General features: G+C 41.8%; 1 protein-coding gene across 5 annotated transcripts in view; it reads right to left on the bottom strand.

Annotated features, from left to right (window-relative positions):
- The window catches only part of LOC106051947 (phosphatidylinositol 4-kinase beta-like), a 97210-nt gene that overhangs the window by 27593 nt on the left and 51051 nt on the right, over positions 1-18566 (bottom strand). For 4 of the 5 annotated variants that reach the window (XM_056016466.1, XM_056016467.1, XM_056016468.1 and 1 more), the window contains exon 9: positions 6974-7210. The exons of the other annotated variant lie outside the window; for it this stretch is intronic. In XM_056016466.1, coding sequence (XP_055872441.1) covers positions 6974-7210 — 237 coding nt within the window. The remainder of the gene's footprint in view (positions 1-6973; positions 7211-18566) is intronic. 5 annotated transcript variants of the gene reach the window in all.

An 18566-nucleotide genomic window follows, 5' to 3' on the forward strand; every position in this document is an offset into this window, starting at 1 on the left:
ACAGCGCGAACGGCTGCCCCTCTATTGTCACCCAGAGGGCCGGTCTCGACGGTAACCAAAATGGCTGGCTTGTTGAATCAACATTTTGCTAAAATCAGCAAGCCCGAAAAGAAGTCTACCATGTCCAAGGCCCTCAACAAAAATAGTAAGAGGCTCGTGAGGGAGCCAGATGAGCCGGAAAGCCAAGCAACGTGCAACGCGCCCTTCTGTCGTGCTGAGCTGGACAGAGCGATAGCTAAGTGCAAAAACCGAAAAGCTCCGGGGCCAGATAAGGTTACCCCTGAGATGGTAAAACACCTTGGGGGCATTGCGAGAAACTCTTGGAGTTTATGAACCGAACCTGGGCAGAGTCCAGACTGCCCGGAGCCTGGAAGAGTGCTGTCATTGTGCCAGTCCTTAAGAAGGGAAAAGACGCGACTAACGTGGAGTCCTACAGACCCATTTCACTAACCTCAACCCTTGGCAAAGTTGCTGAGCGAATGGTTAACGAGCGGCTAGTTTGGTCCTTTGAGATTGCCGGTATCCTGGCGCCAGGACAGGCCGACTTTAGGGCAGGCTTGAGCCCAATCGACCAGGTTACAACATTCGCACAGGAGGTGGCCGATGGGTTCCAGAGGTCCGAGAGCACATACGCGGTGTTCATAGACCTAAAACAGGCTTACGACCGTGTGTGGAAGCAAGGCCTCTATCTTAAGCTAAGAGCTATGGGTGTGTGGGGCAAGATATACAATTGGATACAATCCTTTCTGTCTGGGAGGAGCACACGTACAAAATACCAGCACTCCCTTAGCAAGCCAAAACAACAACTCAATGGCCTGCCTCAGGGCTCCACCCTGTCCTGTACACTTTTCATAGCTTTTCTTAATGATTTGCCCAGCTCACTACGGTCCAAAAAACTGCTAAATGCTGACGATATTGTCCTCTGGTCAACCGGGAAGAAAGCCGACCAAATTCAGGCGGCACTTCAAGCAGACCTCCATACCATCTCCTCGTATTGCGACAAATGGCAGATTCTGATAAACGTTGCCAAAACGATATGGTCCCTGTTCAGCCTAGGGATCGACATTCTTAAGGCTCCATTCGAGCTTCAACTCGGTGGGCTGCGACTCCAGCGTGAAAATACGCCAAAATATCTAGGGGTGACCCTAGATAGAAAACTGTCAATGCTCCAGCACGTCCAGGATGTTGAACAAAAAGCCTCGGAGAAGTTAGCGTTACTAAGAAAGCTGGCCAGCACAAAGTGGGGTGCCAAAGCTGACATGCTACGCACATTGTACTTAGGGGCAGTCAGATCACAAATTGAATACAGCTATACAGTTCAAGTATACGCTAGTAAAACTGCCCTCGAATCACTCGACCAGGTACAAGCACAGGCTCTACGGTTCATTTGTGGCACCTTTAGGACAAGCCCAACAAACGCTGCTGAAATCTTTACTAACGTGGCACCCTTACATCTTAGGAGGGAGAGGGCAGTACTTACGGCCTACGAGCGCTACAAAAGGGGCGACTCTAGGCTACCCACTTCAATCTTAGTGCGACAGTGGAGAGAGAGGAACCGCATCAAAATGCGATCGTTCCTCCATATTGCAGCCAATTTGTCTAACTCAGCTGGACTCTCCACTGATAGAATCCCTGGAGTGATCGTTAAATGAACTTGTGTGTTACCCATGCTTGTAATCGTGCTAGTATTTGTAATCGTGTTCGCATTATTGTAGTATGTGAATCGTGACCAGTCTGTACTGTGTTATTGTGTGTATCAGTCGTGTTTTATTGAAATAAAGCCTTGTTTCTAAGGTTATGAATTGACTTAGTATATTACAATTTATTTCAATAAAACCATTCTTAAATGGACAAGTTTTTGCGTCCCAATAGACTGGATGCTGATCCTAGTTCAACTAATGCTTCAGTTACATGGAAACATTGGATTTCTTGTTTTGACAGATTCGCAACGAAGGTAGGGGCTAGTGAAAGCGAACAGTTTGACCTGCTATGCAACTTTGTGTCTCCATCCTTATATCAGTATATTTCTACCTGTTCTAAATACTCAGAAGCAAAATCTATTCTTGAGAATTTATTTGTGAAGGCCCCTAATGAAACATTGGCCAGACATTTGCTTGCAACTTGCAAACAAGAAGTCGATCAAAGTCTTGATCAATTTGTACACAAGCTGAGAGTGATGGCCAGAGATTGTCAGTTCCGAGCTGTCAGTGCTGACAAAAATGAAGAGGACGCCATTCGCGATGCCTTTGTTAGCGGCATGCGTTCGAGTGTAATTAGACAGAGGCTACTTGAGAAAAGATCCCTTGACTTGAAAATGGCTTTAGATATTGCCAAGACTCTCGACATGGCCCAAAAAGAATCCAGTTCGTTTAGTACTCCGTCTCAATTGGTAGAGTCATCTCTTTCGTCATCGGCAATCTCAACCGAAGAAATGGTGGACTCAGAAACAATCGCAACAGTGAATACTAAATGTTTCTTTTGCGGAGGTAGTCGGCATCTCAGAGCGAAATGCCCTGCCAAAGACTGCATGTGTCATTCGTGCGGGAAAAATGGACATTTTTCGAAGGTTTGCAGGTCTCGCAACACTCCTATAACCAAAACAAAAGTCAAAACATCTCCTAGCCACGATATTAAAAGACAATCTTGTAAAGATTGTAGCTGCATTAAGGACTCTACACATCTAACATCACTAATTGCTACTTCGTCTGTACCTGGTTTAACTAAATCAACAGTACACATCTCTGTAAATGGCGTGAACCTAAAAGCCCTAATTGATACAGGTAGCGGGGAAAGCTACATTTCTTCAAACATACCAAGAGAGTACGATTGGTCAGTGACACGTTCAAAGCACAAAATTTCTATGGCGTCATCTCAACTGTCAAGCGTCACAAGAGGCCACATGTTTGCATCGCTAAAATACAAAGGGGAAGTTTACAATCAATTCAAACTTTCGTTACTAGATGAACTTTGCACTGATGTAGTGCTTGGGTTAGATTTCCTCGCATTACACAAAGAACTGATAATTCCATTCAACGGTGGTCGACCTGCATTTCATGTCTGCTCGCTCAATGCTGTTAAGGTAGAGGCACCACAATTGTTTGCAAATTTATCCCCTGATTGCAGACCTATTGCTACTAAATCTCGTCGTTACTCCTTCCAAGACACACAATTTATTAAAGCTGAAATTGAGAAATTGATACGAAACGGTATCATTGAACCTTCCAAATCACCTTGGAGAGCTCAAGTCCTTGTCACGACCAATGAGCGGCACAAAAAGCGAATGGTCGTTGATTATAGCCAAACTATAAATAGATTTACTTACCTGGACGCTTACCCCATGCCTAGAGTGGATGAAATGGTGGAGAAAATTTCCAGGTATGAAATCTTTAGCACATTGGATCTGGAGAGTGCTTATCACCAAATACCTATCCAACAGAGCGAAAAGAAATACACAGCCTTCGAAGCTTGTGGTAAACTCTACCAGTTTTGCAGAATACCCTTTGGGGTCACTAACGGTGTAGCTTGCTTCCAGAAAACCATAGACATTATTATAGAAAAAGAAAAGTTGTCTGACACGTTTGCCTATGTCGACAATGTAACAATATGTGGTACAGATGTAGACTCCCATAACAAAAATCTGTTGCATTTTCAGAAGGTAGCTCTGGAATACGGAATAACTTTCAACGAAAGTAAAAGTGTATTTGCTACTAAGAAGGTAAAGCTGCTTGGATATGAAATATCCAAAGGGCATTTGAAGCCGGACCCTGATAGATTTCAAGCTCTGCGAGATTTGCCACCTCCAAAAGATCTGAAGTCTCAGAAAAGGATTGTAGGACTTTTGGCATATTATGCTCACTGGATACCAAATTTCTCCGACAAAATGTATCCTATAATGAAAAATCAAATTTTTCCTGTACCTACAGAAGTAAAAACAGCGTTGGAAGACTTGAAAGAAGAATTGCAGAAAGCAGCAATTTTCACCATAAAGTATGACCATCCTCTAATTGTGGAAACTGACGCTTCTGACATCGCAGTAGCTGCCACTTTAAATCAGGAGGGAAGACCTATTGCATTCTTCTCTAGAACTCTTTCACCTACTGAAAGGCATCAATCTGCCATAGAGAAAGAAGCCACTGCAATAATTGAAGCCATACGCAAATGGAAGCATTATTTGTGTGGCAATCATTTTACCCTTATTACGGACCAGCTGTCTATTTCATACATATTTAAAGACACTCATGACAAGAAAATTAAAAACGATAAGATACAAAGGTGGAAATTGGAACTGGCAAGCTTCAAGTTTGATATACAGTATAGACCTGGGAACGCCAACACAGCAGCAGACACCTTGTCTAGAGGGCACTGTGCAACCATGACGAAACAAAGTAGCCTGAAGACGTACCATGACTACCTGTGTCATCCAGGTGTCACTAGACTTCTACATTATGTCAGGTCAAAGAACTTACCCTTCTCGGTTGAAGAGGTCAGACAGACCATTCAACAATGCAGAACCTGCAATAGAATTAAACCGCAATTCTATAAGGAATTTGCAGGTACGCTCATCAAGGCCACACAGCCGTTTGAAAGAATAAGTGTTGACTTTAAAGGTCCTTTGCCATCAGCTACTCGCAACAAGTATTTGTTAACAATGATTGACCAATATTCGCGGTTTCCATTCGCTTTTCCCTGTCCTGATATGACATCTAAGACAGTAATAAAGTGCTTCGACCAGTTATTTTTTCTCTTTGGAACACCCAGTTACATCCACTCTGATCGTGGCACATCATTTATGTCCACAGAAACTACAGAATATCTACATTCTAAGGGCATAGCCACTAGCAGGACAACGCCCTACAATGCCAAAGGAAATGGGCAAATAGAAAAGCTGAATAAAACATTGTGGCAGGCTATTTTATTAGCATTGGACTCAGGGAAGTTGGAACTATCACAGTGGGAATCTGTGTTGCCCCAGGCACTTCACTCCATTCGATCATTACTGTGTACTTCTACTAATGAAACTCCACACGAACGGATCTTCAAATTCAACAGAAGATCGCCAACGGGAACATCCTTGCCTACTTGGCTACAGAACCCAGGCAAAGTATTTCTAAAATCCCCTGTAAGATCTTCAAAATTTGACCCATTGGTACAAGAGGTTGAACTTATTAGCTGCAACCCACAGTACGCCCATATACGATTTCCAAACGGCCGGGAGGAGACAGTGTCGCTTAGGCACCTGGCGCCGAAGGAAAGTTCCACGAACGACTATTTCGAACCAGAGAACGGTATCCTGCCTCAAGAGGTCGGTGACTCTTTGGATCTCTCACCAGGGAGTCGCTACGTGCCTGAAACTATCAGTAATTCACAGAGTCCCACCCCAATGATGTACAACCAGCCAGAAGTCATCAGTGACTCACAGGGGAGCCACCCAATGCCAGAGGCCAATATTGACTCGAGTCCCGTACAGGACAGTTACGACATGCAAGGAGAAAAGTCTACGCCAGAGATACCTCCGGATCCTTCCCTTCATACGCATGATTATAACCTAAGACCCAGAAAGAAATAAAGGAGGGGTGAATGGAGTGATCGTTAAATGAACTTGTGTGTTACCCGTGCTTGTAATCGTGCTAGTATTTGTAATTGTGTTCGCATTATCGTAGTATGTGAATCGTGACCAGTCTGTACTGTGTTATTGTGTGTATCAGTCGTGTTTTATTGAAATAAAGCCTTGTTTCTAAGGTTATGAATTGACTTAGTATATTACAATCCCTATTAGGAGAATTAGTACATGCCCTCCGTGGAGGAGATTGCCGGCCCCCCAAATAAACCTGTCCCTGTTAGGGCAAGAGGGAGCCACCAAGAGGCGATTAACACCTGCCATTCTTCAAAATTTGGCATCCATAACCATAAAATCCTACCCATCAGATGCCATATTCTGTTATACCGATGGGTCGGTAATGAGGGACCCCGACAGATCGGGGTATGGGGCCCTTATCGTCTACCCCGACCGGACTGAACCAGATAGGCTCTCTGGTCCATGCGGCTACGCCACATGCTCCATGGATGCCGAACTCACAGGGATAACTAGGGCGTTCGAGGCCATTAGGGCCCGAATGCTCCAACGCGAGACTAGCGCCACTACAGTGGTATTGGTCACTGACTCTCACTCCAGTCTCCTAGTTATGGGTGGAGGCGGGGGAGGGTCGCCCGTAATAGAAGAGGCAATCGGCGCCGCAGATAACATCTGCCAAGCTATTGGAGCTGTCGTTTTTATGCAGTGGGCGCCTTCACATTGCGGCGTGAGGGGCAATGAAACGGCAGACGCCCTTGCAAGGGAGGGTGCAATGGCCGCCACACACCTCGAAGCACCAAGCACGTACTTACAAGCAACGGCACAAATCCGAGCACTCATTCATGAGAAGTGGTTAAAGTCCTGGGAGGAATCCGACAGAGCACATGGTGTCTGGCAGCGCATGCGTCACCCAGATTGCGACAATCCATGGTGGCGACTGAGGAGGTCAGAGCAGTCAATAGTTGCGCAGTGCAGGACGGAACATTGTCCTATAGGGGCATACTTTGGCTGGTTCCGCACTAACTTTGACTCCCAATGTTGTCACTGTGGAGAGAGCGTCGAAACAGTGTCGCATGTCTTGTACGAGTGTCCCCAGCTCCGTGAGCTAAGGGGGGACTTGCCTGTGCAGTCACTCAACTTGTATGGTAGCTATGAGGCACTACGCCGGATGGCGAAGTTTCTTGCCAGAGCACTACGGGAGGACTAGTCCTTCCTGCTCTGATTTTTCAATAGGAGTTCATCTCAGATACTGTTAGTCCACAGTGAAATCAGTCTGGTACTGTTAGTCCACAGTGAAGTCATGTTATGTATATATGTATATAAGTATGTGTGTAAACAAAAGAACAAAACACTACACAACAGACAGTAGTTCCTAGTCCAGAAGTAAACTGAAAGACTCACTGCTATGATGTCATCATCTTCCTGAGACCAGCAGTCTGCATCATCGAAGTCATGACATGAACCATACACACTAAACTCAGCACGAGTTGCAGCAGCAGCAGTGGTCTGAAGGACAAGCTGAGTCAGGTCTTCCTCAGAGCGAGTGAAGCGCAGAGTGTTCTCCAATATTTTATGAGGAAGCTGACTTGTGGTTGTGTTATCACATTTGAGAACCTCCACATAAATCATGAATGGAGCCTGTCAAGACAATGAATGTGTAACCCATTAAGCATAAATTCATAGCTTGTATAGTATTATTAAAATCTAAAATTATTATATTAAGAATAAATAAGGATTGTCATGAAAGACTGGTTCATCTCATTTCTATAGAAATGAGATAAAAGCCAGGGTATTATTAGCTATGGAGGGAACGTTATTGCCCACACAACCCTCTTAACGTAGCAGATGTGCTCAGTAGGGACAGGCAGATACCCAATACAATTTTGTGATAATTGGCACTGTAAGCTGCCTAAGGGTCACCAGCTCCTGATTTTCTGGCCTTCCTGTTTGGTGGACCAGTGGCACTGTAAGCTGCCTAAGGGTCACCAGCTCCTGATTTTCTGGCCTTCCTGTTTGGTAGAGAGAACATAGCAAAAGAGAATTGTAAAGCCTGTGTCCTGCATGCAGCCATGCCTGTCTTTGGCTTTCCTTTTGGTCTCCAATAGTGTGTCTCTCTCTGTCCCCTTCTGGAGCCACTTTCTGCCCAGCTATTCTCTAGTCTAGTTAAGGTAAGTTGACACCTGATCAGTTCTGTCCCCCTTTAAGCTCACCAAAAACATTGTCTCCCCCACAGAACAGTACAGCTGTTAAATAGTAAGCTCTTGATGGGGAACAGGCAGCATTCTTCAAAACAATTATTTGTAGCTCATGATGGAGAGCAGGCAGCATTCTTGAAAGCATTAGTTTCCTCAGATCCACACAGAGAGGTTACTAGTAGATCCCTACAGAGAGGTTACACTGGTAGATGCTGATTTTTGTTACCAAACTGGGTGATTTGTTTCTCACTTAAAAGAAGCCAAAAGCTAGAATTAACCAGATAGTTATCTACTTCTCTCAAAATGAATGTGTGTCTAAACTTATGTAGAATGTATTCCACTAATAACTAAAAGTTTGTACAAGGAATGGAATCTTAAATATATACACCATCACAATAGCACTCAGGTACAGGAAATGTAATCTTGAAAAGAACTAATGTAGAATGTATAACTGATGTACAAGAAACAGATAGATTACCCACCGGCTATGCCAGGTGATTTGTTCCCTGATTTATCACACTGTACTTTTGTTTGAATATTTCAAAATGCCCCATAACCAGTTCTTTTAAGATTTGAACATAAGCACATGTCATAACTAAAGAGCCCAATGCAACTGTAGTCACAGGTTGTTGTTTTTTTTTTGTTCTTAAAAAAATACATACATATATATATATATGTCTGTGGCACTTAACATATTGTAATACGCTGCCAAGGACAAACGCAGACGGCGAAAAGAAAATCTAAATCGACCACCTGCAGACAATAGTTATGCTTGCCCTGGATGTGGTAAAATATGTAGGTCACAGATGGGGATGTGCAGCCACAGGAAGTACTGCATTCCTCACTAATCTTGGGACTGGAAGACACAAGCCTTATTAACATCTTGTAAGGCAATCTTTTCCCTTTGCAACTTTTCCTAACTAAAGGGAGGCCACAATCCAACTGTGGTCAGAGGTGGTTGTAGTTGTTCTTACACAAATATATGTGATTGAATGATTACATCTAGATATAAAACTGAAAAGATTAGTATTCTAAAGGATATATTCAAATCTAGATATAAAACTGAAAAGATTAGTATTCTAAAGGATATATTCAAATCTAGATATAAAACTGAAAAGATTAGTATTCTAAAGGATATATTCAAATCTAGATATAAAACTGAAAAGATTAGTATTCTAAAGGATATATTCAAATCTAGATATAAAACTGAAAAGATTAGTATTCTAAAGGATATATTCACATCTAGATATAAAACTAAAAAGCCAAAGAATAGTTATATATATATAAAAACAGTGTAAGCTTTTTATTCAATCATCATAAATGCTCATTAGAATGTATCACAAACCAATTAGTTAATCAATAAGTGGCAATTAATTAATTTTTTTGACAGTAGGATCTACTAAGATGACAGGAAATAGTCTTGTCATTGGTTCAAAGTTGTACATTAACAAAAGACTATAAAACCTTCTACTGTTCAAAGTACTTGGATAGCTCAGTGGCTGACAAGTCTGCCCTTCCATCATGGAGTCTGTAGCTCATATTCAGCTCGATTAATTTTAGTTTTTAAAATTGTTTTTGAGGGGAACTGATACCCCACTTCACGAGGAGGAGACTTTTACCTAGATTGTGTGTTTGATGTGGGAAGGGGGCTAAGGAGGAGACTTTTACCTAGATTGTGTGTTTGATGTGGGAAGGGGGCTAAGGAGGAAAGGATTTATGGGCTACAAGTCTTCAGTCTTGTCAGACAGTTTCAAGACAAAGTAAAGATAGTTTATTCTTATATGCTATGGGCTACAAGTCTTCAGTCCTGTCAGACAGTTTCAAGACAAAGTAAAGATAGTTTATTCTTATATGCTATGGGCTAAGACGCTGCTAAGAGCTAAGTAAACTCCATAAATAAAAGATAAAGGTTCAAATACTTTTAGATGCTCTTTTTAAATATTAGAATTAGATCTAGATCTAGGAATAATGAGAATATTTTACATATCAGATCTAGATCTTTTGAAGAAGTGGGCGATGTATCAATGTCCATAGATCTAAAGTCTAGATCTAGACTAGTGAGCGGAATAGATCTAGACATATAGCTAGTCAAAATCTAGTAAAATTTAAAATGTTTTAAGATTGACTGAATCATCTAGATGATATAATTGATTTCATTATGCTTTAACTATTCTTTTTCTTCAACTTTTAAATGCTTTTAATGATTTTTTACTTTTTTTTTCACTGTGTCCTTGTATTGAAAGGATGTGAGAATTTGTAACACTTGCGCAATCGACTATTTTGTCAACTGTATTGCCAAGGCCAGTGCATCCTATGGCAGACTGTCTAAAAACGTCCGGAACAGACGAGGTATCACCACAAACACAAAGCTAGGGATCTATTGAGCTGTCATCCTCCCTACATTGCTCTATGCCTCAGAAACGTGGACAGTATACAGAAAACATGCAAAGAAACTGAACCACTTCCACATGACATGTCTAAGAAAAATACTAAATGTCAAATGGCAAGACAAAATACCAGATACTGAAGTCCTTCGAAGAGCGGGTCTGCAAAGCATCCACACAATCCTGATGCAGTCCCAGCTGTGATGGGCAGGACACGTCTGCAGAATGGAAGACTGCTGCATCCCTAAACGACTTTTGTATGGCCAACTAAGGGAAGGAAAGCGCTCGCATGGTGGTCAAAGAAAACGCTTCAGGGACACCCTCAAAACTTCTCTGAAGGCGTTCAGCATAGACCCAGCCACCTGGGAGACAGAGGCACATGACAGAGCATCATGGTGTCGCGGTGTGAAAACTGGCGCACAGGTTGTTGAGGAAAAGAAAACAACTCTGGCAGAAGAAAAATGCCAGAAAAGTAAAGCAAGGCCAATGTCACTAGCTCCATCTGGAATAACCTGCCCCCCAGTGTACAGCCAAACATTCCAGGCTCACATAGGTCTCACCAGCCACATGAGGAGGCACAAAACCCCAGTGCAAAGCCCTCAGCCCCCTGGATGACATAGTGGTCATCATCGAACCACGATGGACGAACTAATTATATATATATATATATATATATATATATATATATATATATATATATTAGGGGTGCATTGGATAGTACTTTTTGATATTCGGCCGGAGCCGGATATGACCAGATAGTAAAATTTGGAGCCGAATACCTACATGACTCAAACAGCTCGTTTTACTGAAGATTTTGCAAATCTTCTAAATAACATACCTATATTCATTTTTGTTTTCTTATATTTACCTTCTTGCTTTAAACTCTATTACTGATTGATAAATTAAAATTAACAGCATTTTTTAACAGATATGCTTATCATAAAGTAATCTTTGTAACAGAAGATGGTGTGTGTTTATGTATGAGGCACTGGCGGATCCAGGGGGGTGGAGGGCGGTAGGGGCGACACCCCCCCCTCCCCGCTCGGCTGATTTTTTGTATAGAATTCACACAATTTGTAAACAAATTTATTACTTATGTTAATAATATATACTAATTATTTTTTTAGATTATTTCGCCCCACCACCCTCTAGTATGTTTGGTGGGGTCAGGAGTGGGCGATGGCATCAATACCGCCCCCCCCCCCCCAAACTTTTTTCGAGTGGGCATTTGTTATTTGTAGAAATCACAGCTTGCTAACAGAATCAATTAAATATCTATATTGTTATGACTCTGCATTGCGCACTGTCATTTGGCGCGACATTGTGTACCAGAGGACATGATAGAGAACAAAGGAAGGAAGATGGCCGATGATTAGCGATGTAAACAAGAAGGCCTGAGCTGTGATTCTAAGTTTGGCTCTAGTTGTAGTTTATAATTGATTATTAAACGTTCTGTTTTATATCACTTTCATTGAGGTTAATTGCTAAGTTAAAGCAATTGGTGTCAGAAGTGGGATCCTCAACGAAAGTGGAGAAGAAGGTCTAGATCTAGGTAAAAGACATTGAACGATTCCATTTTCGGGTAGATCAACATAAGTTTTGGTTTTAGTTGATCATGTTTTGATACGGGATGGCGTCTAAGAAAACACTTAGTCAACTGTCATTACAGGAACTTAAGACAGGAACTGAGAGAGAGGGAACTGAACGTAAGCGGCAACAAGAAGGCACTCATAGAACGTATTAGGCAAAGCATCATAGATGAAGAGCAGGATCCGGACACCCATTTGTTTGAAAAAGAACCGGATATGAGGGAGCATTTTCAATCGATGCAAAAACAAATGAAGGAAGACCTGAAATCAGTAAAGGATGAACTTAAAGACGAATTAGGTAATAAACTGAGCTCAATAGCATCCTTTGTGACCGAATTGAAAAATGACATAGACAGTTTCGATTTGATTTGATTTTTGGATTTGAGGCACATCGGCACAATTTAGGCCATGTCGTGCCTGCAGTCCCTTAAGGACTACTCTCTCTCTAAACAACAAGGGCCAGATTCTATACAGTCATATAATTAAAATCAAGGTCTATTCACAGTTAAAATAGTAAAGGTAGTAAAAATTTAAATATTTGGTAAAAATCTAATGTAAATAGTGCATGTTCACAAATTCAGAAATCAGATCTTCGTAGATAGCCCCACTTCCCGAATAAAGCCCAGTACCTTCCCAGGGTCGACATTATTAAATAGTGTTTTTAGATTAGTGGCTCTAAAATATTTCGCCCTGACATCCTGGTATCTGGGGCAATCAACGAGGATATGTTCCACGGTGAGGCGAGAGTCACAGTACTCGCAAAGTGGGGGCTCCTCTCTCTTCAGTACAAAAGAGTGCGTGATGTAGGTGTGGCCAATCCTAAGTCTGGACATGGTTGTGCTACCACGCCTTGTCAGACCCTTAGATGTGGGCCGCCACCTGACATCCGCCACAATCTGCCTGAGTTTACTGTGAGTCTCAGCCTCCCATCGGTTCTGCCACTCTCGATAGGTGGCAGAGGCAATACTTTGTCTCAGGTCCGAGTAGGGAATTTGGGTTCCTGACACCGCATGATTTAGGGCTCTCTTTGCTTCTCTGTCTGCGGCTTCGTTTCCCTCAATGCCAACATGGGAGGGGACCCAGATGAAGGTGACATCCCTACGGTCGGCTGTTATTAGGTCCAACAGCTTCAGGCTCTTATGTACCAATGGGATGTCAGTCTTCATCAGCCCCAAAGCTTGCAATGCAGATTTGGAGTCGGAGCAGATTATAAATTTACTCCTTTCTGATGCTTTTACGGCCATAAGTGCAAGCAATATTGCGTGCAATTCAGCCGTAAAGATGGAGCAGCCATCGGGGAGTCTACGGGAGATTGTTTTGTTCCGAAAGGAGCAGGCACACGCGACCTTTCCCTCCATTTTGGATCCGTTTCAAACAACAATTAAGAAATGAGGTCGCTGAATTAAGGTCCCAAATGGTGGGAGATGTTGATTCTAAAATTCAACAATTACGAAATAAAATGAAGGCGGAGCTGCAAAAGAAACAAGATGCGGGTGCCACTGTGACTGAAATGACGGGGAAGATTAAACCACCGGTGTTTGATGGCTCTGTGTCTTGGTCGGTGTATCGATTACAATTCGAGGTGGCGGCGCAAATCAACAGATGGGATACCCAGGCAGAGAAAGCAACTGGTCTTATGTTGGCACTCAGAGGCAAGGCAGCCGAATTGTTACAGACTATGACGGATCGGACAGACTACGATGCCATGGTCAAAACAATGGAACTACGATATGGCAATGAACACCTGCAGGAAGTTTTCAGGATGCAATTAAAGAATCGACAACAGAAAAACGGAGAGACATTACAGGAATTAGCAGCAGACGTAGAACGCCTCACCCGTCTTGCCTACCCATCGGCAACACAGGAACTTCTGGTCACAGATGCTTTCATAGATGGAGTGCGAGATTCGGAACTTAAGAAAGCCATCCGAATAAGCGGATAACGGAAAATCAACGAAGCCCTCATCTATGCCCTGTCCTACGAGGCGGCCGAAGTTTCAGCAAGGAGCACACAATATTGTCGGACGTTAAATGTGGCGGAAGAGGAGGATCTGCCGCGGCTGATTCGAAGAATGGTGGAAAAGGCTTTAAGTGAACGGGAACATTATCAGACCTCAAGGCGTAGTAAAAAGACTTTTCGTTGTTGGAATTGTAACACTCCAGGTCATTTACGGAGGAATTGTAACATGTTGTTCCAAGGCCAAGGCTGTGCATCGGAACGTCAACCGCTACGATTCTACGGGCTTAGGGAGCAAGAACTGGCAACCCAGAAAATCGAAATTCCGAGGATAAAGACTCCTTTCAGAGTGCTAGAACAAAGCAGAACCTTGAGAGTGCAGGGAAAGATTGGCGCTGGTTATTATAGGTTCCTCTTGGACACAGGGGCTATGCGGTCGATAATTGGACCCGGTCTGATTGGTGATCGGGAAATAATACGAGTGAATGGCTACACTCTTAAAACGGCAGGTGGCGAACTGTTACCTATACTAGGACAGGTACGGCTTAATTTTGAAATAGGAAATCAAGCATTTAGTCATGATTTTCTGATCGCCAATGTTGTCGACGATTGCATCCTGGGTCTGGATTTTATGCAGGAATTCGGTTTATCTCTAAACATTGGAAGTGGAACTGTACAATATGGACACATAGAGTTCCCATTGCTTGATGATGGTGTGGAAGGCATTCAGGTGAAACGAATCGAACATACGACCATTGTCACAGTTTTAGTTGACATTGCATGATCTAAAGTTCACGTCATGTTAATAGTTTAAAAGACACGTGGAATTACTGATGTAGAAAACAGGAAGTAGAATGAATAAAGTTAGACTTAGAGGTCAGTCAGTCAAGTAAAGCAGACAAGTGAAGTCAAGTTAGAAGTCAAGTGTTATTCTTTGGACCGAGTGGTCAAGTAATATTTTAGTCCGGGATGGACAGTAGCGACTTTGAAAAGTATGTAGTAATTTCAGTTAGAAAGTAACTTGTGGGCAGTTGTTGCCAGTGGTCTTTTGAGACATGTATTAGTTGATCTATATTTCTACACAGTGTTGCCCGCTGAGATGCGGACGTGATTTATTGTTAACGTATTGGATACTTTTGATACCGCTGTTAAGCGGATAGGATTGTTTATTATTTCTTGACTTGTAGCACTAACAAAGAGTGCAGTGTATTATTATTGTAGTAAAATAAACTTCATGTTTGTCTGCTGAAACGGACTTAGGTCAGTACTACTTTGTACTATTTGTCTTGTCCCGTGTCTAGAGTACTTCAGGAAGCAAGAACTCAGTATTACACCATTCAACGTTCATTGACAACCATACCTAAATGGTCTAATCTGTCAGTAAACAGGTATCATAAAAGGGACAAACTGAAGTGGAACAAACTGGCAGGCCAGCTACATCCTAGAAGAGCAGAGATTGAAACATCAACCAATCATTGTTGTGGCTATACGGGTAGTTACAAGGAAAGTGTTGGTGGTGGCAGCGCTGTCGATGATCATAATGACAAATCAGATGCGTCTAGCTTTCAAGATAAAGAAAGTGGCAACTTTTTTAACGATAAGCGCAGACCCGAAAAGAAAACGCTAGATGAAGAAACTAGAGGATTGACCTATAGGCAGAGTGAAACTATTGCTTTCGATGTCCGTGATATGAGTGCTTCAATGGGCATGATCAAATCAGACAACGTTGGGTCTGCGTCCAATACTCCTGTTTGGCTACCAGTACTAACTGCAGACAGAAATTTAATAAGGACTGTACGGGCGGCACCTCGAATGAACAATACAAATACCAGAAAAACCATCAACAGGTCTGTACTTGACAAACGTGTGTACGTCTGCCTTCACAAAGCAGAGTAAAAGATGAATCAATTTCAGCGGAAACTGGACACTGATAATGTGGTTAATGGACATGTGTAGAGAGGCCTACCTTCTGGAGATAGCAGGAAATGACTGTGTGTTTTATGGCCTGTCCTCCAGTGGGACTATAATTTTTTTGCCAGAACTTCATCTTCACTGACAATTCTTCAGCCCTGATGAAAATCTGGTCATGTTCGGGACGAACATAACTAAGGAGGGGGCAGTGTTATGACTCTACATTGCGCACTGTCATTTGGCGCAACATTGTGTACCAGAGGACATGATAGAGAACAGAGGAAGGAAGATGGCCGATGATTAGTGATGTAAACAAGAAGGCCTGAGATGTGATTCTAAGTTTGGCTCTAGTTGTAGTTTATAATTGATTATTAAATGTTCTGTTTTATATCACTTTCGTTGAGGTTAATTGCTAAGTTATAGCAATATGATTAAAACTTGTTATTGATGTTTTAACCGATCTTTATATTATGTCGTTCCCCTGTTGGCCGATTGGGTGGAGGGGGGGGGGGGCGAATACCTCTACTGCCCTTCCCACCTAAACCCTTTGAGTGGAGGGGGGGAGGTCCTACTTTTATGGACAAATCATAGCTTGTGAATAAAATGAGATGAATTTAAAATATATTTTTATATTAGGTCTCTCCCCTTCTGGTATCTTGGCCCATTTGGTGGGGTATTGGGGGGGGGGGGGTGCTTGCATCTACTGCCCTCCTCATTCTAGCCCTTTGAGTGAGGGGACGGTCCTATTTTTATGGAGGAATCATAATTTGTGAACACAATTAGTTGAATATCAATATAATAAAAGCTACGTTTTGATATGTGAACCCATGTGTATATTATGTTGCACCACACTCTAATCTCAAATTGTATCATTAGTAAATATCAAATGAAAAAGGGTTGTACCAGGTGGGAGGGGCAATACATGCAATCGCCTTCCGCCCATCGGACAAACCAATACTTTTTCTTTTTTATTATAGTTAAGAAATTACAAAATTAAAGAAAATCCGTCACTAATATAATATTAAATTCTTATAGTGAATCGCCCCACCTATTCTTTAATGCCAAATGCAATCATTAGCATAAATTATAAAAAGGAGCTAGGATTAATCGTTTTCACTTCACCGTCCCTCCCCTTTCCTGACAAAAAAGGGTTAGGGTTTGGAAAAAAATCGCCCCCCCCCCCCCCCCCCAAAGTACTGCATCTGCTAGTGGTATGAGGCCACCAATTGTAAAGTAGTATGTAGGATGACCCATGTAGAATATATAAACTTATATGTAACTAATGTAAATCTTTCAAAGGTAAGGTGCAATCTTGTCATAGATATCTGTAAAGTATTTGCGACTAGGGACAGTGTATCTTTTCTCCAGTACTTTTAAAAGTTCAATCAATCCTGGTTTCTCCACTACTTGGTTAGGTTCCATGTCAGTTGCCATCATCTTTGCTATGGCTAAGTGAGTGCCTTTAGCATTATCACCATTAATATCACACAATTTAGCTTTGTCTAAGACCTCTTTAATCCCTGGTTGCTGCTTGTGTGTGAGACTTGGCGAATCACTGGAGCTCGTAGACGTACTTGTACAGGCAGTGATATTACTTGATGCTGAATTATTAACTGCTGATTTCAATGCAGTCATTTCGTTGAATCAGTCTGTGTGTTTCGAGCTTAGATAATTAATCCTAGTGCTGGTTGAGAAGTCTTTAGCTTTGCCTGGTTTACCAGGTGACATTACTACTTTACAAGCATTGCAAACTGCTTTAGAGTTGTCCATTGTTTTGACATTAAAGTAATGCCATATAAGTGATGACTTTTTATCAGCCATTATTATTGCTGTCCAATTTACAAAGGGCCATTACAAGCCACTCTTATACCCCGTGGCTTGTGTAATAAAATACTAGTAGGGGTGTGTCCTGTAGTTCAGCACCCTAATTGACATTTCTCTCCAAGTAAACAAACTTAGAGTCATCATCTATTGACCTCTAGACAGTGTCTATATGTCTTAACAATTTGCGTTAATCCATTCGGGCTTACGAATGGTCAATGTCTATCAATACATTAAGTGTCATGGATTAAACAAATAAGAAGTTGGGGGTGTTGAGCCCTCCCTTTAAAGATACCCCTGGTCAGTGTCTTCTATATACACAGATCCTTTCTATTTGTTTCTACATTAAAATTAGTTCCTAGCTAACTAAGCTATTAAATATAATAATTATTAGTAATATACTCTTGGTTTTAGGGTTGCAAAAAATCACTGTTGTAGGTGTGTTTTATGTCCAACCTCATAATTGACATTTACCTCCAAGTTAGCAATCTTGGTAACAGTGTAGAGGTTTGGCTTGTAGTCCATCCCCCTAATTGAGACTTAACTCAAAGTAAACAAACTTATTACCCGGTTAACAGTGTAAAAGGTGTGGCTTGTGGTCCAGCCCCTTGATTGGATTGACAACTTATCTCCAAATAAACAAACTCAGTTCCCTCATAAGATGTGACCTCTAGACAGTGTCAACATGTTGACATTTGGCTTAATGTGGTCAGCTGCCTATCTGTGAACTCAATGTTATGGACTAAACAAACAAAAGGAAGTGGGGGTTGCTCATCTCTACCTCTACCTGCACATCTTGACAGATTATCAGCCTGACGTAGTTAAGGAATATTACATGTTTACTAGACCACTCAAAGGTCAAGACAAGCTATTAAAATGTGCCAGACATCGCTGCTACGTATGTAATGCGAATTTATAATGTAAATTTTTATTTCTATTTTTATTAACACACCTTGTCTTTGTACTAAAAGATGTTTGGTGCATAGTCATAGTTTTAAAAGCACATTCTTTTATTTGAAACATAAACATTAATGTATCTCAAAACTGACATTACTGAATCATGTCCACTTTATGAATATTGGCAGGTTTTTATTGACATGGAGATTTAGTTTGAAGACATTCAAGTTTAAACTTTGAG

Source organism: Biomphalaria glabrata, chromosome 17 (assembly GCF_947242115.1).
Source record: "Biomphalaria glabrata chromosome 17, xgBioGlab47.1, whole genome shotgun sequence".
Lineage (NCBI taxonomy): Eukaryota > Metazoa > Mollusca > Gastropoda > Planorbidae > Biomphalaria > Biomphalaria glabrata.